The sequence below is a fragment of the Ursus americanus genome, chromosome 3 (assembly GCF_024610735.1).
Source record: "Ursus americanus isolate L20-20 chromosome 3, mUrsAme1.1.p, whole genome shotgun sequence".
Classification (NCBI taxonomy): domain Eukaryota; kingdom Metazoa; phylum Chordata; class Mammalia; order Carnivora; family Ursidae; genus Ursus; species Ursus americanus.
The window spans coordinates 87,054,660-87,080,892 of record NC_142129.1 but is presented as its reverse complement, the minus strand read 5'-3'; the positions used below and the strand labels follow the sequence as shown (position 1 = coordinate 87,080,892).

Here is a 26,233-nt window from a genome sequence, read left to right as displayed (position 1 = left end):
GAAAGTTGAAGAGAAAAAATGGAAGATCAGAGCCTGTCTGAATGGAAAGGCTGAGTATTCTAAGACAGAGAAGCAATTTTAGGAATGTATGGCAGACTGATGAAAGCACTATTTAAGCTTCACAAAAGAAAACAGGTTTTTTATCAACCATGGTTGCTTATCTTTTTTTATTTTTATTTTTTTTATATAACACTTTTCTAATGATTTTTTATTATATTATGTTAGTCACCATACAGTACATCCCCGGTTTCTGATGTAAGGCTCGATGATTCATTAGTTGCATATAACACCCAGTGCACCAACCATGGTTGTTTATTTTTTATTAACTCTATTAGCCTAATGTTCTAGTCCTAATACATCCTTCTAATCAATGGCTAATGAAAAACACCTCGGCACTGTACAAAACACATGCTCACCTTAGAAGGAATGCAACCAACATTCAAGCACGTTCCGCCAAGCGTTTCATTTTTCTCAACGCAGACTGTCTACAACCAAAGAAAACATTTAACTGGATATAACCTGCCGTGTCTCAGTACACTAAAATTCCCACACATCAGTCTTAATTCTTCTACAGAACAAGTTACTGAAGCTGGTTTGTGAGAACAAAATACGGAATCCTTTAAAATGTATCATTTCAGAAATAATGCTAAATGCAGGCTAACCCAAAAGTGAATTATGCTCAGAGATGTTTTTGTTTGTTTAACGTTAATTAACACATGCTCTTAGTTCTATTACCATAGCTTGCAAAGTGGAATTAGAAGCCAAATGTACAAAGTACTGGGGGAAGGAGGGAATAATGGACTTCACTATTTCATGAGAGCACCGCAATGGAATAACAAACACTCTTCATTCGGCCTAAATATAATTTACAGAACAAAAATTTACCATTACTATTTATGTGCAAAGAATTTTGTATTCGAATATGATGTGAATACGATCAACTCTTCCCAAATAAAAATGTATCAACATTTCATTTAGTCTAAACCTTACCGTGAAGCCCAACTGGGCAGCTTTGATAGCAGCGACATATCCTCCGGGACCAGAACCTATCACTGTTACATCAGCATCGACTATAATAAAAGTAAATCAATATAAACAGTAAATTGCTTAATATCGGCCATAAACAATGCATTAAAAAAAGAAACAAAAAATCTGATATTTTAAACCTCCAAGAAAGTACAAAATAACCAGCATTTTCTACACAGTCCTATCTCATTCCTAGGCACGTGACGTTCTTTGATGTAACTGAAAATGGCACAGATTTTTAAATTTCATTTTCTATTTGTTCATTATGACATATGGAAATACAACTGAGTTTTTTGTGTTTTTTTTTTTTTTTTTTTTTTTAAGATTTGAGAGAGTGCACATGTGCATGCGAGTGGGGGCAGGGGCAGAGGGAGAGAGACTCTCCAGCAGACTCACCGCTGAGCCCAGAGCCTGACACGGGATTGATTCCACACATGACCGGAGCCAAAACCAAGAGTCAGACCCTCAACAGACTAAGCCACCAGGCACCCCACATCTGAGTTCTATATCCACTGTATCCACTGACCTTCCTAAATTCCACAGTTTTATGTAAAAATAACAAGACAGGTTTTTAGTAACACTGAAAGACATTATCTGTATGAGGGAAAGAGCTTTGTTTGTTTTTTTTTTAAAGATTTTATTTATTTGAGAGAGAGCGAGAGCGAGAGAGAGAGAGGCCACAAGCAGGGAGAGCAGGAAAGGGAAAAGCAGGTTCCAAGCTGAGCAGGGAGCCCGATGTGGGGCTCAATCCCAGGACCCTAAGATCATGACTGGAGCCAAAGGCAAACACTTAACCAACTGAGCCACCCAGGTGCCCCAGGAAAGCTTTGGAATCCGACATACTTTGCTTCAAATCTCAGCCCTGCCATTTATTAGTTGCGTGACCAAGGGACTTGATTTTTCTGTCATAAAGGAACAATAACATTGCCTTAAATGACTTATTGTTAGGATTAAATAAGACAATTATTTGTATAATACCTTATTACTACCAATAAACGTAAAACTGATCACACCCTTTTCAGGTACTTCTGAGATACAGAGACAAAGATCAGCTTCCCTGTAACGGATGGCAAACATGTTTTGAACTTTATTTGAATGCTGATAAATTTTGTACAGTTTATGGTAACAGGCTAACCAGAACATTAAATGAACACTTCTGGATATTTACCATAAAAAGATATAAAATTTAAACTTTGTATCAGCAACCTTAGGAATGTAATAAGTATAACACTAATGGAAAAGTCCAATTATTCCCATTGTTCTCAAGCCAAGTTCAAATAAAGCTATAATCACTTTTAATTGTTAGGAGACAGTCACCCTTCTTTCTCCTCCCCCTCCACTGTCCTTACAACCCCAAACATTTAGCAGTTTATAACCCATTTTCACATCTATTATCCTGTTTGATTCTTGGCACTTCCTGGGAGGAGGAATGCCTTATAACTGCCATTTCAGTGCTTGCTTCAGCAGCACATATACTAAAATTGGAACGATACAGAGAAGATGGCCCCGCACAAGGATGACACACACGTTCGTGAGGCGCTCCATAAAAATAAATAAATAAAAATAGCTGACATTTCACAGATAAGAAACGCTAGGTTCAGAGAGGTCAATTAACTTGCCCAAAGTCACCTAGCAAGTGAGCGGAAGAGACAAAATTAAGCTTTCTGTATTTACTTCCAGTGGTCATTCCATTATTCAACAGTATTCTATTCTCAAATTTAAAATATCATAAACTAAAACCCCGAGAGCAATAATCAAGTGTTATAATTACTAGCTATCTGACCTGAGAATAGTTTAACCTGCTTTACCTTCAGTTGCCCTATCTGCAAAATAAAGAGCACAAAAAAAACTCCTTCATAGGGTCATAATACAGAATAAAATAGCATATATAAATAGCTTAGCATAGTATCTGGAACATACATAGTATTTGCTATATGGTAGCTACATTCTGACCTACGAAGATGGCAATTTTGATCTCTGGTCACCCTTTGCCCAACAAAACACCTATCCCCCAGGGGATGGGAGTGCTAGTATCAAAAAACCTTTGCTGGCTTGAAAAGAATCATGGAGGGGCGCCTGGGTGGCTCGGTCGTTGAGCGTCTGCCTTTGGCTCACGGCGTGATCCCGGCATTGTGGGATGGAGCCCCGCATCGGACTCCTCCGCTGGGAGCCTGCTTCTTCCTCTCCCACTCCCCCTGCTTGTGTTCCCTCTCTCACTGGCTGTCCCTCTCTGTCAAATAAATAAATAAAATCTTAAAAAAAAAAAAAATCATGGAACCTCAGTGTTGGAAGATAACTAAGAAGTTATCCAACTGACAAAATCTAAGAATGTTTCCTACTGAATAAATACAAGGACTGATTCTCCTTGGTTATATCAGATGATAATTAGGATTACTCAGTACACAAAAAAAATATAGCTAGTCGAACACATGAAAAAAGTATTGTTTCAATTTTCACTGATCCATTTGTGCTGTTTGGCTACACTGCTTGGTTCCCGGATTCATATTCAGAATTAAGTATACGATAAAATGCATATCTATTTTCAAGTTTTGAACCAAACAATGGCCTCAACAATATCCCTTAATTTGGGTTCTAATTTTTAAAGCACAGTAATGAAACAAAAGCTACAAAAGCAGGGTTTTGAATTTTTAACATCTTTTCTGATTAAAATATGTTTATTAAGTAAATTTAAATACAGAAAAGCCAAAAAAAGTTGAATTTCATGTGATCCCAATGTGATCTTCGTTTTTTTCTCTTAACTACACAAAATACCAGAAATTCAGAACTATTCACCTCTCACTGAAGATATTAGATGTACCATTCCATTATGTGCTACGGAGCACAGAAAAAGGAGGGGAAAAATAAAGTATTTATCTAAAGATCAGTCAGCTGAGAATATAGGAGGGTGTGATTCAGTGACAAACATTCAAAAACAAGCCAGTATTTAGGGGATATCTGCAATATACGTGGAAATGTACCAAAAAAGGTGGATTGATAAATGGATGAACAGACCTGTGATAATTTAAGTACAGTAAAATGTTAGTGGAACAATCTATGAGTGTTCACTGTAAAATTCTTACAACTTTTCTAAATGTTTGCAATTTTGCACAATAAAATGTTGGAAAAACCAACAGTTGGCTCTCACCTATACCAAAAGCTGCATGCAGGTCAAAGCTTACAACACATTACCATCCCCTTGTCAAAAAACATTTGTCAGTTTGTTTCACAGTTTTAAAAATCAGGATACAGACAAATAGTTCAATGAAACAGATGGAAAATTTTAGCCTTTTGGAGTGAAAAACTGAATAGGATATACAAATTGGTATCATGAGAAAGAGGACTAAGTTAGAAATACGGCAGAAGACAGTTGGATAGCAATCCGCATTTTAGGAGGCAGTGAACTACCCGGAAAAAAACAATCAGCTCGATACTTTAAAAAATAGTGAGGTACAATCAGGCGTGATTGACTTCAACAGACATGGCAGTTAATGCCATGAAACAAACTGGAGAAAAGGCAGGAAAAAGTATTCTACAAATGTTACTTATTATAACATGGTGAGGAAAATAAGCACACCATGTTATTAAGGCTACCACTGAAATCAAGGTGTCAAGTTACAAATCAATTATAGTCATCAACAAATTGCAAGATGTATACTAAGAAGTCAGTCCGAGAGATCTACCATATGGGTAATTTACTCTGTACCAGGCAGTGAGCTAAATGTTTCATGTTGTCTTATTCATGTTGTCAACGTGTCTTCATGTTGACATAAGCCTCCTGATGTCTCTATGACACAATTATTATACTTCCGTTTCACAAGGAGAAAATAAGGCTAAGAGTAACTAAATAACCTGCATTAGGCCGCCCAACTAGTAGCTGATGTAGCCAGGTTTCAGAGCAGGTTCTTTCTATTTAGAAGCCCTTGTTCCTACACCTTTCGTTCTAAGGCCACTCAAAACACTCAGATGATCCCATCATCTCCAGGGAAATCAGGAACGCCAACTAAAACGACAAGAAGCTCCTCCATTATCATAATGAAACTAACAAATATTTATGAATATCCACCTTTTGTGGAAATCACTGCCTTCAGTAACCTAACATATAGTTAGGGAAAACAGGCACATATCAAAATGTAGATAAATCAAGCTTATTTTTAAAAATAAGAAAAGGAATAAGAAAAGATATCATAAGGCAGTAATCACTAATGACCAAATTCACAACATGAGTATAAGAGCTACTTGGTAAGGTTTATTTATTGTTGGGAGCGAGGGAGCTGTTTTTAAATTATCAATGGCCTTAATCTCCAATCTATTTTAGTGACCCTTCCATAGTTACACCCTATATTTGTCATCACCCAAAACTGCTCAGCTTCTAAAATCTTGAATTCTAATACTTTACTTTCTGATGATAACCCTACAACCTCCCTAATCCATAAAGGAGAAATATACTAAAAGAAAAAAGGATTTGAAGTTTCAAAAAAAAAGAAAAACTGGAGTTCAAATATGGACTCTACCTCTTCCTAAATTCTTGGGCAAATAATTTAATCTCTCTGGCTTTAATGTAACAGAGGAATAACAGTGACAGTAATACCTACCTCCCAAGGTTGTGAGGTCAGAGATAATGTCAGTCAAGACCCTGGGAAGAGGCAGGTGCATATGAGGCACTCAATAAATGTTTCCTCCTTCCCAGATCCACCTCCCAATCTCGCAACCTCCAATCTCATTCCCAACCTACACACTGCTACCCCAGTGTTATCTCTTACTAAAATCCAACTCAGACGTTACTCTCCCCTCCTTCATTGGTTTCCCTCTTCTTTTTTTTTTTTTAATTCAACAAATATTTATTGAGCACCAGAAACTGTGCCAGGTGCTAAGGAAGGTCTCCCTGTCTCTTGTTGGATAAAATCCAAGTTCCCAAATACAGCATCCAAATCTCTTCTCTAGCCTCATCATCCACCACATTCTGCTTTTGTGCCAATACCATGCAGTTTAAGCTTCCACAACAGTGAATTACAGTTAGCTTACACCCACAGAATTATGCTGGTCTACCTAGGTACATTCTGTTCCATATACCTAGAAATAAATGCTGACAGCATGCATTTCACATTAGATACTACTCTAAGGTCTAGGGATATCTATAAACGACACAGCCCTGGTTCTTATATTCTAATGAGAGAAGAAGAAAAAGCATTCCAATAAAAACTCCAATCTGCAACCAGAATGCCCTTTAAAAACAAATCATTATCATGCCTCTGCTTAAACCATTCCAATGGCTTCCAACTGCCCTTAAAATAAAGAGTTAGGGTCTTCCATTATCTGCAGAGGTCATCAACTCCATCTTCAACACACATCAGCCACACCAGCCCTTTTCAAGCTCCTCAAAAGCACTATGCTCCTTCTCACACCAAAATATTCCCACATGCTGTTCCTTCTACCTGGAACACCTCCTCCCAGGCCCACTCCCACCCCAACCCTTTTCAGATATCAACATCATCTCCTTAGGAGAGAACTCTGTGACCATTCACAATCCATATACAGATTTCAGATGCTTAGCCTGTGAAGTCGTTATCACAATCATTTATTGGATGTTTGTCTTCCCCAAATGGACTATAAACTATTAAAGCTGCATCTTGTCTGACTTGTTCACTGCTCTATCCCAGCAACCAGCCCAATAACCAGCACATAGTGCATAGTCCATATTTGCTGAATGAATGAATGAATGAATGAAGCAAATGTGAGAGATTAAGTGGCAGGAGTCCATTCCTGTTATGAAATGGAAGGTCCAGGTCCTACCAATGATAATACACACTACTCTTCAAATTTTGATGAACTTCGTTCATATAGATATTCAAACATCTTCCAGATTTTTTTTTAAGATTTTATTTATTTATTCAAGAGAGAGAGCGCGCAAGCAAGAGTGCACCAAGAGCGAGCACGTGGGGGAAGGGGAGCACAAGAAACCCAATACTGGACTCAATTCCCGGACCCTGGGATCACGACCTGCACCAAAGGCAGATAATTAACAGACTGAGCCACCCAGGTGCCCCCATCCAGATGTTTTAACAGGGACTGTATTATATATAATAAGCTTTGAACTTCTCAAGCTGGTCTGATCAACCAATACTCACTGGAAGCAGACCAAACAGAACAGAGATTAAGACTGTAGGTTCTAGAATCAGAATAATTTTCCGAATTCTGTCACTTCCTAGCTGGACCTCTCCTGACTCAGCACCTCTACTTACAAAATGGGGAAAAGAGCAGCACATATCTTGTAAGATGGCAACAAGGATTAAAGACTGCCTGAGACAGAAGCTCTCAGGGAATCAGTTAATATTATTATTGTTGTTGCTGGGGACTTACTTTGTACCAGGCACCATACTGGATGCTTGTGATAAAGCAGTCACTAAACCAGACATAGTCCCATTTTTCATATTTATTCAATAAATACGTACTGAGTACCTACTGTACCATTACAGGCATTAAACAATCACAGGGACCTGCCCTAATGACTGTAAATCCTTCAGGAATAGACAGCCATTAAATAAATGCCTCAGGGGCGCATGAAGTTAAGTGTCCAACTCCTGGTTTCAGCTCAAGTCATGATCTCAGCGTCGTGAGTTCAAGCCCTGCATATGGCTCCACGCTGAGCACGAAGTCTGCTTGTCCCTCTCCCACCCCCCCGCTTGAGCACATGTGCTCACTCGCGCTCACTCTCTCTCTCAACTCTCCAAAATACATAAAATCTTTCAAAAAAATAATAAATACCTCAGATAAATATAAATATGAACATGCAATGCTTGTTACTTCACCCAAAGACTTTACACACTGTATTAATGTGGGTGCTAAGGGATTTATAACTTATTCAAGGTCAAGGAATCACTAAACAATTTGATTCATGAGCACTCAGTTACCCTCATTCCATTAAAATCTAAGATCCTGCTCAAAGACTACCTGGCAAATAGAAGGCACTGAATAAATCTTTGTTAATTCCAAAGGTGAAGAATTAGCCACAACATCTTTAATTGTCTGCTCTGGAAATGAAAAGCCAACATTTCTCCTGTTGCTTGAGTTAAGAACAAGTACTATTCCCATTTAACAAAGACAACTGATGTATAACAAGTATATCCCAATAAAACTGAAAGGAAAAAAAAAGGAACAAAGGGTATAACGGGGAAGCTGGATGGCTCAGTCAGTTAGGCCTTGAGACTCTTGGTTTCAACTCAGGTCACGATCTCGCAGTTGTGGGATCGAGCCCCATGTCAGGCTCTGTGCTCAGTGCAGAGTCTGCTTCAGATTCTCTCTCCTTCTCCCTCCTGCTCCCTTGCTCTCAAATAAATAGATCTTTAAAAAAAATATTCCTTTGTAAACAAATATGAAACATTAAAAAAAAAAAAAGGTTATCATGGGTCCAACTCTTCTCCCCACCATCAAATTAGTATTTTTTAAAGGATTTCTTGCCCTTTTCAAAGCTAGGTAAATCATTCACTGTTGGTCACTGGTGACGGAAATCCTCCCACTACTCTTTCTTCCAACAATAAAATATCTCAGATGATACTAGTTTGGCAGCAGTTAAGGTACAGGATAAAATTATTTCAGAGAATGCAGGGACACTAATGGTCACCAGCTAATGGTTTCTACAATGAAGTTTTAATGCAACTTTACTTATATGGGCGATTCCAGTAAATGTCAAAACAGATGATTTCAAATAATACCCTTGGTATTGGGAGGCTAAAATACCTTACCACAAACCCATTAACTTCCAGTTTTAAAAACAAACATCCTTTACAGAAACTTCAAAAATACTGGAAAAAAAAAAAAAAAAAGAACAAGAAGAAAATAACCATATTCCATAGCTTCCTTTCAGGGTATATCCTTCCAGCCTTTAAAATGTTTTGACAAGCCCATCAGAATTTTCAACCAGAATGTCAAAAAAGTCATCTCAACATCCTACACAGTGTCAAACCACCAACACACTTAATCTTACTCAGTGGACAGAATTAACTTTTGAAATGTAAACATTAAAAAAAAAAATCACTCCCCTGCTCAAAACCTTTCAGTGGTTTTCCATGACACCTGGAGTAAAATCCAAAGTCCTTCACCTGACTTCCACGGTCCTCCATGATCTGATCCCTGCCTACCACTCCAATTTCACATCCTATGGGTCTCTGCTCCAGCCACACCAGCCTTCCTGCAATGCCTTAAACCTTACAAGCTAATTCTCACCTTAGACCCTTTCTCACTGCTGTTTCCCTGTGCCTGAAATAACCTCAGTCACTCTCTTCACTCAGACGTCATCTCCTTAGAAAAGCCCTGACATCCTATCTAAAATAGTCTTTTCACTCCCAATTACCTGCTTTAATTTTCAATCACTAACCAAAATATTTTCCTGTTACTTGAGTATTGTTTTTTACCATCACACTGTCAGTTCCAAAAGAGCAAGGCTTTGCCTAGTTCACCACCTAGACATCCTAGGTGCTCAATAAACACTTAAATGAACAAATACATGGACAAATTAATTCTATGACCGATTATTATTACTCTAACATTCACTTGCTTTTACATTTTAACACAAAGGATCTGTGAGCTTATTTGAGGAAAAACTGTATTACTAAGTACTTACTTGGTTGATCTGCGTAAGTTCTCAAAGGCACTGCAGAAACTCCCTGTAAGCCATGAGATATTCGACTGAAATGGCCTCTCTGGAAAAAAGAAAGAAAATGTTGTATTATGTAAAATATGAATTCAAAATAGAACTACTGAAGGTCAGTGAAAACATAAATGACTTGGAGCACATGTGTCAAGCACTTACTTATATAAGAGGTTTTATTTATGTAACAGAGGTTACATATCAATTTCTCTTCTTTCGTAACAATTACTTAAACTTTACAACCTCAGCTCACCACATTATCTTTTCATTATGAATATTCAATAAACCACCTCATATAAATACGGCCTAAAGCCTACCCAAAACGTGTTATTCAGAGGTGTTAAGTGTTACTTAATTTTCAGAAAGCATGGCTAATTTTTGGTGCCAGAGATCATTATAATGTCACAATTAAGGCTTTTAAAGTTTCTAGGGGCACCTGGGTGGCTCAGGCAGTTAAGTATCTGCCTTCAGCTCAGGTCAGGAGGCAGGGGTCCTAGGATAGAGTCCTATGTCAGGTTCCCTGCTCAGTGGGGAGACCGCTTCTCCCTCTGCCTCTTCCCCTACCCCGGCTTGTGCTCTCTCTCACTCAGTCTGTCTCTCAAATAAATATCTTTTTTAAAAAGGGCTCTTAAAGTTCTAACTTAAGTACCCAATAATCTTTATTATTACAATCATCTACTTGTAATGATTGTTTCCTATCTCAAATTACCACCTACAACCTATGAAGAGGCTCCTGAACAGTTAACTGGGGAACAGAAAATTAGGCCAGATTAACTTAGGAAAATGCACTACTACTGACATTCAAGAGCTACTACAATTTCCCAAAGTCCATCATGATCCCCAGAACAATCTCTATGAACAGTGAAGCACAAAGAAACAATGCAAATAGCTCTTATCACACCAGGTAAATGAGAGGCAGATGATGAAACCCACACTCATGCAGCAATGTACTCTACTGCAAGGCAATTCAAGGCACCTGAGATCAGGACAGCAGGCCAAAGAGGAGCGGACCAAACGTCAGTCCTAACTTCTAGTCCCAGTTCTGCCTCTGCCTAGAAGTATGACTCCTAGCATATTACATTAACTCTCAGAACACAGACTACTCATCTTAGAAACAAAGGAATCTTATTACTATCTTTAAGGTATCCATCAATATAGTACCCAGCCACAATCCCACATACATACAATCTGGCTGTATTCGGTACGTGGATGAAAAGGGAAAGCTGTCTTAACGATAAACTGCTGCAATTAAAAATGCAAGCCTCTAGGAGACAAGGCAGTGAACGCTAGCTTACAGCTGCAAACAATGAAGAGGCCTTTGAGGAATCCCTAGGGCAACCTCTCGGGGCTGACTGCTTCTGGATGTTTCAAGGAGCGGCCCCAAGGTTACCTGCCCATTGCCACTCAGGGACTGGGGTTAGGATCAGTACAAGGTAGAGGGTATGAAAAGACCAGACGGGTCAAGTGCGATTTGTACTTCCTCTGCCAAGGTGGAGAGGCCTGTGTGTGACCTGCATGTCCCAGAGCCCAGGCTTGCAAGCGGACTGCTGGCCGTCACACAACAGTAGGGGCCTCTCCACCGCCCCAGTCCCAGCTCCGGTAGGGGCGGGGCCGCGGGTGGTCCTGGCTAGACAGCCGGCCTCTCTCTCCCCCTCAAGTTAGGCCGCGTCCCGGACCCCGTCAGCTGGCCGTTCTGCGCCTCTGGCTCGGCACGAACCCACCCTGTCGGCCCTCACCTTGGCCAAGGAGCAGTACACACGACTCCAGCTCTGCATGTTGCTGCTCAACTTTCCTTTCCGCCAATGCTTTCGCGTCCGCTAAGCTCCTCCGCCGCCGCCTCGCCAAGGTCTCCCCGCCCTGCGCATGCACAGGCACAGCCTACGTCATGGGTCGGGAGCAGCGCGATTGGCCCGCGCCGTCAGGGGCCACGGGACTAGGCGTTCCTGTCAGGCGCGGAGTCGCGCACTGTCGTAAGAAGCGTAGTGCTTTCTGGCAGCGAGGGATTGCGGTACCATTTTACCGGTCGTATGAAACTGTGAGGAGTTGTAATGTGATCTTATACTTGGAGGACGAAATAAACAAGACTATCGTTTGCTTCGTGCACGCTGCAGAAAACGAGGCTTTACAGGTTCTTGACTGTGCTAAGCTGAGGAATCTCAGCTCTTTCCAGGCACCGTCTCCACAGCAACCATATGAAGGGTTAGGAGCATTACCAGTTAATTGGATGAGGCCCTGAGAGGTTAATACCCCCGAGGTCGCGCAGAGGAAAGATGACTGCTTCATAACCTCTCCTCTCAAAGCAAATACTGTATAAGGGACGGGGCTACAGACTTGGGCATCACCAACATCCTACTCTAAGCTAACTGGCAAAACACAGAAAACACACTATCTTCTCTGTTCAAGCAAATTAGTATCGGTGGGGTAGTGGATGAGACTTTAGGCTTTCATAAGAGACCGAGAAAAACATTGTCTTCAAGATTGAGCGTAGATGTTTAAGGTCTGATTCTTGTTTTGTGAAAACTATATAGTGTGAATAAAACGTAATTGTACATTTCTTGAAGTTTACTGCCCAGGCACTGTGCTGGGCCCTGTGGGTTTAGACACTAGTTAGAAATGACTCTTTACCTAGCTGTGCTCAGTCTTAGGGAAGAAGGTAGCCATGATGTTTATTTAGTGTTTATTATAGAGGCTGCTAGTTGTCACCCAAATTCCATTCTCCCTGTCCCTTCTATACACAGCATTTTAGCCATCTTAACCATTTTCATGGCTTTAGCACCTGCCTACAAACACTGATAACTCCTAGATCCTTTTCTCTAGCCCGTACTTTTCTCCCAATCTCTAATTCTATATTTTCAATTGTCTACTGAACGCATCCGACTGGGTGATCCTACCAGCACCTAGTTTCAATTATCCAATATCTTATTTAAAAATACATATTTTCTCACTTATGATTAATGATACCTCCAAATAGCCAATGATCCCTAGTAAAAATTGTGTAGCCATTCTCAGCTCCTGCCTTTAGTCCATTATCTAATGGGTCACTGTTTTAGTTGACTACCCCTAGAAGGAGGCCCAGAGATAAGCATTTGAGCACAATGAGTTTGTTTGAGAGGTGATCCAAACAAGCATTGATAGGGGCTGAAAAAGGGACGGTAACTATTTCAGATATGTTAATGAGTAGATTACCACTGTGAACAATTGGTGCTCAGACTCACTGGAGACCTCTGGGAGATAGCAGAGAACATGCTTCAGAGTTGTCCTACTCAAAATACATCCATCAACTCCCATCAGTCATTAGCTGAGGACTCCTCCCAGGGACTTTAACTCCCTGGCACTCTGGCTTGCCCCATACGTGGGCAGAGTGAGCACCAGCAGCCAGAGAAGGCCCTCAGGCAGCATCTCTGATGCTTGCAATAAGAAGGCTTGTGGGTGAGCAAGGAGAGGAAAAGTGAGGGCTAAAAAGGTACAGGTGAGCCATCAATAAGGTTGGCTATAATCACCAAGTTCTATCAACTCTGAATATGAGAATGAGAGCGAGAGAAACTTTGAAGATGGATCCCAAATTTCTAGCTTAGACGGCTGGGTGGGTAGTGAAACCGATACAGAGATAGGAAACATGGAAAACAGAATGGCTTTGGGGAGAAGATAATGAGTCAAGTTCTTTGAATTTGAGATGCCAGCTAGACAACCCATTTTGAGATCTTCAATAGTTACTGGAAACACAAGTCTAGAACTTAGAAACTCTAGGCATGGATTTTCAAGTTTGCTGGCATATGGGTAGTGATTGACACTTTCAGGAATAAATGCATTCTCAAAGGATAACGCTCCTTTAAGGGAGTGTCTGAGGATAGTGAGAAGGAGCTGTCATAGTGATGATACACTTAATACAGTGCCCAGCATGAAGCAAGGCCCAATTACTATTTGTTAAATTACTTTTATTTGCCCCATATACTGCCACTCTCCTCCAAACTGCCTCAGACAAAGGCAGAACTGGTGATGACTACACAGTGGGATTTAAGGGATCCTTAACTGCCCTTCCCTTAGAATATTTCTGTGCCACCCAACCACTACCCTAATTCCTGGCCTGAAAGCTTCCCATTGAGGGATGCGTTCCTATTGTTCTTTTTCCAAACATTCTCTATTAGAATAAGCTATCAGTTGCTGGCTACAACTTTCCCCTTAGGGAAAAAAGAGTAAAGGAATCAACATCTGTTGAGATGTCCTAAAACCCTGCGCTAGAGGCTTTCCAACATTTTTCCTCTTAATTTTCACCCAGCCCTGTAAACTGGTTTATCAGTGGATTTTCTGAAAGGCTGGCAAAAGAAATAAGATCCTCAAGTGGGTAGAGGGATTATTCTGGAAACTTCCCCTACCGGGAAGACCTGGGATGGGGGGGTTGGGGAGGGATAGAGCAGAGTCAATGACGAGTGAACATCAGGTGAAGGGCATAAGCAGGAAGAAAAGAGGAGCCCAAATGGATGAGGAGTCAAAGACTTGCACCTGACATTTGTAGTATAAATAGTAACTACTGCAATAAGAAGTAACAACTCTAATAATAATCTGAATTGTCCTTATGGTCCACAGGCTCTCTTTATCCATTCACTTCTTCACTGATCCAATCATCACTGAGGGTCTGCTGTGTGCTGGGTGCTAAAAGCTAAAAGGGTGCTGTGCTAAAAGCTGGGAAAGCAGCCCAGAACAAAAACCAGAACCAGCCCTTGCCCTCCTGTGGTTTACATCTTAATGGGGCTATAGCAACCACTAAACACCCTCATTATAAAACAGAGCAGTGTAATCATGAGAAGTGCTGTGGTGATCTAGGAGGGCATTTGTACTAGTTGGACAAGTTAGAGACAGAAGTCTCCCCTAATAAAGTGACGCTTGAGCTAAGATCCAAACAGTGAGGAAGTGTTCCCCGAAGTAAGCTCATTTGACATATGGGAAAGAATGTTGTGAGGGCAACTGGACTATTAGGAGACCTAAGTTCTAGATGTAACTGCTCTTTGCTGTGTAATTTAGCATAAGTCATCTCTTGGGACCTTAGTTTCCCATACTTTAAAATGGGGGCTACAAGATCCCTTCCAGTGGTAAAGCTGTTCCACTGAGTTGCTAAGAGTTGGCTTATAGAAAACCATGTAATAGTCACAGTAGCAATCTATAGTAGATGTTTCTTACTTTGGGGCTGTTGTTTATTGGAATTCCCTTTTTATGTTTGAAGGATCACCACCGTGTGATGACAATCTGGGATTCACTCTGCTGGCAGCTGCAGTGACCCCAGTGTTGGTTGTCGGTAGTGGCAATGACAGGGTCCAATTCAGACCCTTCCTGTGGAAAATCTCATCTGGAGCTGTCTAGCTCCCTGCCTCCTTCTCAAAACTCTACCTTGGTTCTGTGGCTCTCAGCCTGCCAACAAATTCCTTTTTGCAAAAATGAACCAGAGATTATTTCGAGATTACTTGCAACCCAGAATCATGGGTGGTACACTACCATATATTGAAAAACTACTGTGTGCCAGACACTTTAAATGAACCTTTTTTTTTTTTTTTAAATCTCGTAACACTGCAAGACAGGTATTAACCTTAGTTTCCAGGGAAGGTAACAGAAGCTATGAGCATTTATATAACGAAGCTAAGGTCCTGCAGTCACTAAGTGACAAACTCCAGTGCGCTCTTGCTCACCCCACAATTCTACGCTACAGCCATTCACGCCGGACACCGTATTAATTGGTACGGCACCGAGTTCCTTGGCACTTTCTTTCCCCATCGATTGTGAAACTCAGCAGCTCAAATGGTCCCAGAGTTACTGCCATACAGCCCTCTCTTTTGGAGATTTTGTGGTTTTACTGAGGAAATAACTGCCCCTCATTTCTTAATCATCTCCTTTTTTTCCTGGGTAATTTTATTTATTTAGATGATGCTTAAACAGCAACAACAAAATTATATCAAACTGCTAATCTAGGCACTCGTGGGTGACTGAGTAGGAAATAACGAGTTAAACAGTGTAGTTCACAGCGGGTAGGTAACCGGAAAATCATTCAGAGTCAAAGCGCCAATACCACCTGCCCAGAAGGGGGCAGTGTTCTCCCATTATGTCCTTCACTCCGGCCTCTGCAGGAAACTCCTAAAAGGAAATGTATGTGGAGGGGTGGGAATGGAGGGATTGGCTGTTAATGCTCCAAAATGATCCTAAATACGAAGATATTAGGCCACTGATGTGCGAAATCAATAAACCAACAAGCGCCAAGCGTTGTTTATTGTTTGCCTAACAAGGTACAGAATTTTGTGTGGGATACTGAAAGGAAGGCAGACACGTTATCACAAATCTCCCTAATCTCAGAAAACTCCCAATCCAGTTGAGACCAGGCAATGTCTTTACTCAAAACTTGCACTTTCTCAGCAAGGTCTGTCCTGACGCCCTGACAAACACCAGCTCTGCCTTTCACCCTCCTTCTCCTCCCTGCTCCCACTTCATTCTGTTCCATGGCACTGACCGTCTTCTAGCCCACTGTGCAATTATTTTCTGTTTATTTGGTAAAGTTTTCTGCTCCCGCAAGGATCTAAGCTCCCTAAGGGCTAAGATTCCTGTCTGTTTTGTTCGCTGATAGATCCCCAAAGCCTAGTACAGTGACTTGCACAGAACAGGCACTCTGAAAGCATTACTGAATGCACGGAAGTAAGCAGAAAAGATAAGAGCTACAGGAATTTGGAGGTGGAAAGATCACAACAGGCTAGAATCCGAGGGAAGTCTTTGTGCAGGATCTATCACTTCAATTGGCCGTTGAGGGTGGGTAGGATATTGACAGGAAAACCAAGTAGAATATGACTTCTCAGGCATGGAGGAATAAGGGGCAAAAAAAGCTAGTAATTTACGGTGTGGTAGAGGGAAAGGGCAGAAGCTCTCGGGTCATGAATCCTTCTATAATTCACTTTGCTTGTGCCCTTGGACAAATTTGCTAATCTCTCTAAATTGTTTCTTCATCTGTGAAATAGAATAATGTTTACACTGAAGATGGTTAAAAGGATTTTTTAAAACTTAAATAATGCACCTGGCACATAGTAGGTCCTTAGAATGGGAAATTATTATCACACTGCTTTCACATGCTGGGATATGTATCAAGCAAGTTCATCGATTTCACGTTCAAAATACATTTGGAGTCACTTGACTTGAGTTTCTGCAGGTCCATTTTCCATGAGAGGGATTAAGGTGGTCACGAAGCGTGAATCTTTAAGGATCTCTGAGAGTGGCTGTGTGACTGGCATTATGAGAATGTGTCACACAAACACTGGCTCTGGTCTACAGAGAGACCCCGACACCGGTAGCATTAGGGTCATCATTTCAGAAGGAGAAGGAGGAGAAGGAGAAGGAGGAGAAGAATGAGGAGAAGAAGGAGGAGGAGGAGGAGAAACCCCGGCTTTAGAGTGATGAAACTACTCATCTAAGCCCAGACATCTACAAAGTGATTAAGGCAGGACTCATATCCAGGATGCCCGATTCCAGGCCCATGACTCTTTTTATTAAGTGACTCTCTACTCCTAACCGTTTTTATGGATTTGAGCCACACAATTACATTGTTGATGTGTTCAACCAACTGAAAAATTCCTGATGCTTCCCTGTAGCCGCCTACACATCATCCTCTCTCCCTCTTCCTCTCTCTGTGGCTCTGTCTCTTTCCCTGTTTCTCTTTCACTGAGATTAAGGTAAGAGCAATTGGGGAACTGGAGTGTGTCTCTCAAGGCCACTTTCTGCCAGCTTATGGAAGACTTCCTCTCCACAGACTTTGTCCTCACAGAATTTAAACCCCTTCAAGCGGAAATGGTACTCGAAGGGAGATGAATCGGAAATACCCTTTGCTCTATCTCATTCAACATATTTCATCATATGTTTCCACTTAAGGAGGTCATCCTAGCCATTAAGAAATTGAAAGAAAGAATCCAAATAGGATATGGAGTAAATACATGTTGAGGTGAGGTTTTGCTATATCCAAGGATTAACAGAGCTAGAAATAATGTAGAAGAAAATTGTGGTGGTGAGTTAGAAAATGTATTGAGCAGGGGGCGCCTGGGTGGCACAGCGGTTAAGCGTCTGCCTTCGGCTCAGGGCATGATCCCGGCGTTCTGGGATCGAGCCCCACATCAGGCTCCTCCGCTATGAGCCTGCTTCTTCCTCTCCCACTCCCCCTGCTTGTGTTCCCTCTCTCGCTGGCTGTCTCTATCTCTGTCAAATAAATAAATAAAATCTTTAAAAAAAATGTATTGAGCAGGGAGGAACTGGACCTTGTTTTTGACATGACGGGGTGTGAGGAGGGAGGGAGTGGCAGATCAGTGAATGAACTTGATGTAATGAGATTAGATGAGCAGTGTCTGTGGGATGTAACTACTGTGGGAATATAGCTATCCCTGTGATTAAGCAGGATTTCTGATACACCGTACTAAAGAACGTAATCATCACCTGCACAAATTAGGTATTTTTTTTTATTACTGTCCACAGGCCAAGTAGGTATTTTCTTCATTTGTTTACTAGACCCCAGAAGAAAGATGCTCAGAGTCATCTGCCATTCATTCTTTCTGCATCTCTTAATGAATTGCAAAATTTCCCTGTGCTGATGGTGTTATACTTTATCATTATTTTTCTGACAAAACGAGTCTTACTTGTTAAGCCAAAACATGCTCCCATCTAACATTTTGCTGGAAAAATGTGCAGCCAATTCTTTTAAGCTCATCTTTTAAAAAGACAATAACTTTCTCCTAACAAATGCCAAAATTCTATCTCATGGTAGCAATTAATTGACAAATCAGGTAGTAGCCACAGGATGTCTGATCCTGTGTACTGTGCTGAGAGACAGAAAATCTTGTAATTCTTTTTTATTTAATTTCCATGAACCATTTCAAACACATACAAAATAGACAAAATCATATAATGATACTCATATATCCATCACCAGCTTCAACAATTATGAGCTCAATGCCAATATTTTTTCACGTATATCACCACACATTTCCCTTCTGTTTCATTTTATTTATGTGAGAGAGAGAGAGAGTGTATGAGCAGGGGGAGGGGCAGTGGGAGAAGGAGAGAGAGAATCTCAAGCGGACTCCACGCTCAGCCCGGAGCCGGACACGGGGCTCGATCTCATGACCCCAAGAGCATGACCTGAGCCGAAATCAAGAGTCCCATGCTTAACCAACTGAGCCCAGGCGCCCCTCTCCTGTTTCATTTTAAAGCAAAACCCAGTAGTCACATCATTTCATTCTGAAACTATTTCAAAATGTATCTCTAAAAAAATATGGATAACAAGGGCTTTAAGGGTGGGGGGGAGAAATCTGTGTGCCTCAGTAGACCGAAAAAAAATCATCCTGGTAAATATAAGTCTGAGAATTCATAATACAAACTATTAAGACTTTCCATGCTCTGGCATGAATGGAAATTCCAAAGGAAAGTCATCTCAAGATACAGTCGAGGAGGAGTGTTGCCAGAAATGCCAAGGGCTCACAAAACACCAAAACCCGTCCTGTTGTTTATGTGGCTGCAATATGTCTTATAACCAACAGGTGGCAGCAACATGCAATAGTATTAAAGCATCAAGTCTAACCTTGATCTAACAAGTAACAACACTGCCTTCTATTTTCAATTGCTAAAATATATTTCAGGTGATCACTCAACACTCCCACCACTACAAATGTGATTTGGGGAACACAGAAGAAAGAAAAGGGCCTATAGGACAGTGTTTCTCAAAGTTCGTTTCAGAGCTATTTCCCCCCTACACTTGTGCACGCACACACACATACACACACACACACACACAATCATCACTTGGAAGCCTTGCTAAAATGCTAATTTTAAGTGTAAGAGAAGTATGCAAAATATTTCATTAGTAATATTTTATATTGATTAAATGATAATAGTTTGCATACACTAGGTTAAATAAAATAAATTAAGTTTCATTTCTTCCGTTTCTTTCGACTGCAACTGTCTGGCTCCCATGCATGGCCCTAAGATGAAGCCAACACCAGGTCTTACAGCCAATAAAAGGAGAAAAATGGTATCTTGGTGGTTTGTTTTGTTTATTTGTTTATTTGTTTTGAGTGTTTGATGACGCCGTGCCTGCCCTTAGTTCAAGGGCCACCTCAGTTGCAGGAGTTAACAGACTCCCTTTCTCGCTCACACCAGTTTAGGTTGGAAGTCGGATCACTTGCAACAGAAAAGATTCCTAATTGTTACACCTTTGTATTTGACACTGATCATCTTAATAGCAAATTTCAGCCAAAAAGTTGGAAAGGATAATTCAAAAATTGAAAACTGAGTGGTAAGGAAATGTAGGCAAAAAATGTAAACATTTTTTGTAAAAAATGTAGAAAAATATAAATATGTTTCTACAAAAAGAAAGAAAGGTCAGGGTCTACTCAAAGAGCAATGGGTGAAGGAGAGCAGGTTTTCTGTTTGCTTGGGGTCTATTTTATTTGTTTTGGTTTGAGAACTGGAATATGCTCACTTTTCTTTGTTTTCCTGGCTTTGGGGTCAACAAGAACAAGGACTTCTCCCATCCCTCTCTCGGGGATGTCGCCTTAAAATCTGGGCTTCCCTCACCCTAGGAGACTTCTTAAAGTAACCCAAGCAACAATGGGTGCATGCCCGAGGTGGAGAGAAAAAAAGAGAGATTGAGGAAATTGTAAGAATACACAGCCATAAAGCTAGCTAGCAGTTGACTAGAGGTAAGGGGTAAAAGAGAGGAAGATGACAATGACCTTCAGTTTCCTGACTTGGAACAGTTGGCGGTTTGTGGTGATGGTTTTCATCTACTAGGAAGCGTAGGAGAAGGAGCAGATATGATGGAAGAGTGAGGGGCTAGACGTGCTCATTTTTCTGAGCGCTCTCCAAGAACCACAGAAAATGGGGGTAAGATTGCCACCCAACCTTTTTTTCCCCAGTCACACTATACCACAGTCCCTTCCGGCCCTGCTCAAAGGACTAGTGCAAAGAGCCCTCTGTCTTTGGAGATCTCTAGACAAGAATTAGACACCAGTCTCCGTGACACAGAAAATCCCTTACCCTCAGGGGACACTCATCAAGCTCTCCTTGGAACGCTCAGCGGACTGGACTCTCCGCCCACAGCAGACTGCGTGTGTGGCTGACTGCCCAGCTAGTATCCGACCACGGATGGAGGGGTGGGTCTCCCCTTCTCACGGGTGATTCTCCTTGGGGATGAGGTGGGGAAGAATCTTCCCAATAGATAGAAGGATAAACTCACTACCAAAAGGCCAGGAACTCTTGACTTCTACTCCTCCATGAATTCCCTTCTCCAGCCCTTTCCTTATTTAGAGGGCAGGTAGTACAGGGGTGGTAGTTGATGCCGAGAGGGGCTATTTAGTTTGCCTCTGATCACACTTATATAAAATTATATGCATATATCTATAAATACGTATTTATGTATTAAAAAATATTTACCAAAGTGCTAACAGTGATAATACCCCTATATCACTCCTTTTTTTTTTTTTTTTTTTGAGAGACAGAGGTAGACAGTGCGAGAGGGGAGATGCAAAGGGAGAGAAAGAATCTTGAGCAGACTCCACGCTCAGTGCCCTGAGCCCAACTCAGGGCTCGATCTCACAGCCCTGAGATCATGACCTCAGCCAAAATCAAGAGTCAGATGCTTAACCAACTGAGCCACCCAGGCACCCCCTTATATCACTCTTTTTTAAAAAAATCCTTTAGAACAAAGATTTAGATATAAGAATGTAAAATGTATTAGAAGAAATATAGCTACAATATGCGAAAGTATTCTTATGCCTTGTATGATTAAGAAACTAAAATAGTACAAGAATAGATTGACTATAAGAACCTTTGAAATTTCGAAATGGGCTACATGCCATAAAGACCATTGAAAGGCAAATTAAAAGCTAGGAAAAATATTTGCAATGCCCATGACAAAGTTTTAATATTCATAATATTCAAAGGGAAGTCAGAAAACGATTAAAAAAACAGAACATCCCAGTGGAAAAATTGGTGAATAACAACAGTAACAAAAAAGGTAATTCACAAAGGACAGAACACCCGTGGTAAGAAGACACATGAACCTCCTAGCAAACTATAAACGTTATGAAACATGCCACCTATTCACAATTATTGACTGGGACCTTTTGAGCTCATTTTAAAATAAACTCACTTTATCTTCAAAACAAGCTGATTGTTTTGTTATTATTTATTGTTATTTATATTATCATTATCTGTATTGTTATTTTTCCCATTTTATACACAAGGAGACTGAGGCTCAGAGGGGTTGACTCACTCACCCGAGGTCCCACAGGTAGTAAGTGATGGTTCAGGGATTTGAATCCAGAACCTTGTTCCAGATTTCATCCCTGAATGGCACAGTGCACTTAGTACAGATCACCAAGCAACATCTGATAATACTGCTTACCTTGCCAGGCTCATCTCGTTCCACTAGTCCCCAGTTCTGTGTTCTCCAGACACACTGGCTTTCTTTCTGATCCACAGCGGGCTAAGACCTTTCCCATGGTGGGATCTTTGCATTGTTGGTCCTTCTATCTGGAAGACTCTTTTCCCAGCTCTGCTTAGATTGCTTGCTTCTGTCATTGATTCAGTCTTATCTTCATTCATAATAACATTTAAACCTTCTGCCAGGCACTGTTCTAGGGAGTGGGAATACAACAGCAAACAAATCAGAAGGAAATCCTGGTTCTCTCTCATCCTCTAGGTCTCAATCCAAATGCTATCTTTTAGAGAAGCCTTCTGTGATCACCACTCTAGAGAGGTGCTATGGATGAGCCTTCCAGATGGGATTAGTGCCCTTATAAGAAGATACACTAGAGAGCTCACTCTAGAGAGAAGGTGGCCATCTACAAGTCAGGAAGAGAGCTCTCACCAGGACCCAACCACACTGGAAACTTGATCTTGGACTTCTAGCCATGAGAACTATGAAAAAATAAATTTCTGTTGTTTAAGCCACCCAGTCTATGGTATTCTGTTATGGCAGCCCAAGCTGACTAATACAGATTTTGGTACCAAGAGTAGGGCGCTATTGTAACAAATACCTAAATATATGGAAGCAGGTTTGGAATTGGGCAATGGGTAGAGGCTGCTAAAACATGTGGGCATTAAGAACATTTCTGGAGAGGTCTCGGACAGAAATGAGGAGCATGTTATTAGAACTTGGAGGACAGGCAGTCTTATCAAATGGCAAAGACCTTGGCTGAAACGTGCCCTAGTGTTTTGTGGAGGGAGATATTGGTGAGTGATGAAATTGGATAGTTAGCTGCGGAGATTTCTAAGCAAAGTGTTAAAGGTGCAGCTTGGCTCCTCCTGACTGCTCATAGTGAGATGAAGGAGAAAGATGAATTGAAGGATGTTGTGATTTCGTTTAATTAACATTTGGTAAGTAGAGCCCTTGGCTTTCAGAAGGTGAGCTACAATTCAACTAAATACTGTAAGAGAAAGCAAAATAGGGAAGTTTATTGCTCACAGGGCCTGGCGGAGTTACACAGAACCCCCTGAGGGGCCACATGGGGAGGTCAAGGCAGTGTACAGGTAGAAAGAACGCAGCAGGACTTGAGACGCATGCCTTTATTACAGTCCTCAGGTGGAGTGCTTTGAAGTTCCTGGGCTAAGACCAGATTGGTCAACTCATACCAAAAATAGCTAGGTTTTGTTAAGCTTGGGGGGCAGGGTCTTACTAAGGTGTGCATAAGGGTAAGGCCCTAGCATGAGAGGAGAGGGCTTACCACAAGGACATTGAGGGAGTCCTATCAGGAACCTACATTTACTTGCGACTCTGCAGGCTGTTATCTAGGACATGTGCTCAAGGGAGGGGCTCCGTGTCAGTAAAAGCCCCCGCAGGGGGCTTGGCCTCGCAAAATGGATGCCAAAGAGCAATATTATGGAATGGTTTAGATAAATTTTGAACAACGCAATTGTCAAGTGAAAAGGAGCGAGAACTTGAAGATTTGGAAGATTCTCAGCCTAGCCAAGTAGCAAAAAATGACAAAGCTTGCTCTTTAAAAAAGTGCTAGGGATGTGGCCGAAGAACCATTTGATAAGAAGATTAGCATGAACATGAACGATGAATCTAATTATCTGTTTCAGCAGAAGCTAGGAATAGAGATGGAACTGTTCCAGTGGAAACTCTGCCAGGTGAGACTAAAGGACACAGAGAAAACTGGATGGAGCAAGGGAGGGCTGCAAATTTGTGTCATTCTTCAAGAAAAGAGAGGAATAAAACCAAAGGTGATTCAGAGATCATCTGAGCTGCCGCTCCCACCATGGGCCCAGGGATGAGGCTGCTTCCTTCTTTCAGAGGGTGAGGCCCTGGCAGAGAGCCCAGCAGAGATCCCTGCTGGGCTGAAGGGATAGAGCAGCTCTACAGAGCCATGGGGGTGACAGGAGGGCAGAGCATTGAACCAAAGAGGATTGTTTTTAAGCCTTAGGATCTAAGGAATTTGCCTTGTTAAGTTTTGGACTCGCTTGAGATCCATCACCCCTTCCTTCTTTCCTATTTCTCCCTTTGGAAATGGGAATGTCTACCCTATGCCTGTCCCACCATTGTATTTTGGAAGCACATAACTGGTTTGGTTTCACAGGCTCACAGCCAGAGAGGATGAATTGTACCTGGAGTCTCACCCGTACCGATCTAGATGCTATTAAGATGAGACTTTGAACTTTAGACTTTAGAGTTAATGCTGGAACAAGTTAAGACTCTAGGGGCTGTTTGGATGGAATGAATGTATTTTGCATGCGAGACAGACATGAATTTTGGGAAGCCAAGGGTGGAATACTAAGTATTGAGTTGTGTGTGCCCCCCCCCCCCCATAATCACATGTTGAAGCTTAAATCCCAGTGTGATGGTGTTTGGAGATGGTGCCTTTGGGAGATAATTAGGTTTAGATGAGGTCATGAGGGTGGGGCCCTCATGATGGGATTGGTGCTCTTATAAGAAGAGACACTAAAGTGTACCCTCTCATTCTCTTTCCACCATGTGTGGACACAGTGAGAAGGTAGCCACCTTCAAGTCAGGAAGAAAGCTCTCACCAGAACCAAACCATGCTGGCACCCTGATCTTGGACCTCCAGCCTCCAGGACTCTGAGGAAATAAACATATCTGTAGTTTAAGCAACCCGGTCTATGGTATTTTGTGATGGTAGCCTGAGCTCACAAAGACAAAGGGCCTCCTCACTTTCTCCTTGACACATCACCCTTGTTTCTCAAGGCATTAATCACTTTCTGCAATTATGTCACTTATTTCTTTTTACTTTGTCATTATCAACTCCACTAGGATGGAAGCTGTATGAGAGCAGGGACGTTGTCTGCGCTATTGCCAGAGGCTAGAACCGTGCCTGATATATAATAGACACTCAATAGATATTTATTCAATAAATAAGAAATGAGAGATAAGAGCTAAATCTCTTGCGTCTTTAGTTTTTCAGAAATACCCTTTTTGCTTTCATTATGTTGTAGACCCCCCCCATCCTTACTGTTTCCATTTATTCTCCTTCTTTCCCCCATCCCTTACTCTTCTGCTTTAAAGAAAATAATTGAAATTGGACTAATCTGGAGTGGTTCCAACTGGGAGGCAAGAGGAGACAGAGGTGACATCCAGAATCACTTCTACCCCTTTACATTTATGTTTGATTTTATTTAATGGGGGGGGGGGAATCCAGTTCTGCAAAAAGGGTACAAAAGCCAAGAGTCAGGAAAAGGCCAAAGATTGTAAGTTACATAAGGTATAACACAATGCAGTTTTGTGTTTACTATAAAGTTCATGTTTCCTTAAAACAGGACCAATAAACATTCACCCAGCAGTGTAATTCTCCTATTATTCTCCTCGTATACACCTAAATAAACAAAGGCTTATTATAGAAAATACAATGATATTTTTCAAAGAAACAAGAGTCCTAAACTTTTCTTTCTTCTGAGTCAATCCTGGCCAAAGAGTATTCAAAACAAATGAGAAACTTTTGTACTTTTTCCAGTGAAAGCTCAGGAATGGGTTTAGAACACAGATGAGCCACCTGGCAGCCCTTGATCCACCCCCAGCCCATAATCCCAAAATCCAGATTTTGAAATTCCTTTCCATCTGCATTTCTAATGGCAACAATTGGCTGAAGCTAAGTAGTTACTGTCCTCTGTGGGTTAACTGTTGAGCTTTCAAGTCTGACCAGATCTCACCAGTTTGTATTTGCCTTACACTCAGCCCCCTTCCCTTACATACATCATTTTCTTGGTTCTTATAAGTTTTCAAGTTTGAAATCCCCGCCTTAAAATAGAAATCAACAAGTTCTTGTTTAACGCTATGCTAAAGGCCAGTATCCAGCCAGGACACAATGGCAATGTTGTAATCGTTGTGTATGCCCAGTGATCTTCCCGATTGGTTAGGACCCACATAGTACTGATTGTTAAATATTTTGAAGATAAATATTTCGCCCAAAATTCTTCTGGAGAAAACATTTTTAAGTTGGAAATACATATTTTTTAAGTTTACAGTTGTTTGAGATGGTATTATGAATTTTCAAGTCAATGAAATATTTTATTATATATTGGAAGCAAAGAAATTAG

The 26,233-nt window shown here is 41.2% G+C and overlaps 1 protein-coding gene, 1 long non-coding RNA gene and 1 pseudogene across 2 annotated transcripts in view; 1 reads left to right on the top strand and 2 right to left on the bottom strand.

Moving 5' to 3' along the window:
* Nucleotides 1–11,563, bottom strand: part of DLD (dihydrolipoamide dehydrogenase) — a 30,318-nt gene extending 18,755 nt beyond the window's left edge. Inside the window, exons 1-4 of the mRNA XM_045793475.2 lie at nucleotides 11,407–11,563; nucleotides 9,644–9,722; nucleotides 991–1,070; nucleotides 417–485 (exon numbers count right to left, since the gene is read on the bottom strand). Of these exons, the coding sequence (XP_045649431.1) occupies nucleotides 417–485; nucleotides 991–1,070; nucleotides 9,644–9,722; nucleotides 11,407–11,445 (267 nt within the window). The 5' untranslated portion in view covers nucleotides 11,446–11,563. The remainder of the gene's footprint in view (nucleotides 1–416; nucleotides 486–990; nucleotides 1,071–9,643; nucleotides 9,723–11,406) is intronic.
* LOC123789728 (U6 spliceosomal RNA) lies at nucleotides 2,478–2,577 on the top strand (annotated as a pseudogene).
* A 9,964-nt stretch (nucleotides 11,564–21,527) lies between the features above and the next one.
* LOC123789408 (uncharacterized) overlaps nucleotides 21,528–26,233 on the bottom strand; it is a 40,348-nt gene continuing 35,642 nt past the window's right edge. Inside the window, exon 14 of the long non-coding RNA XR_006778812.2 lies at nucleotides 21,528–22,317. This is a non-coding gene — a long non-coding RNA (uncharacterized LOC123789408). The remainder of the gene's footprint in view (nucleotides 22,318–26,233) is intronic.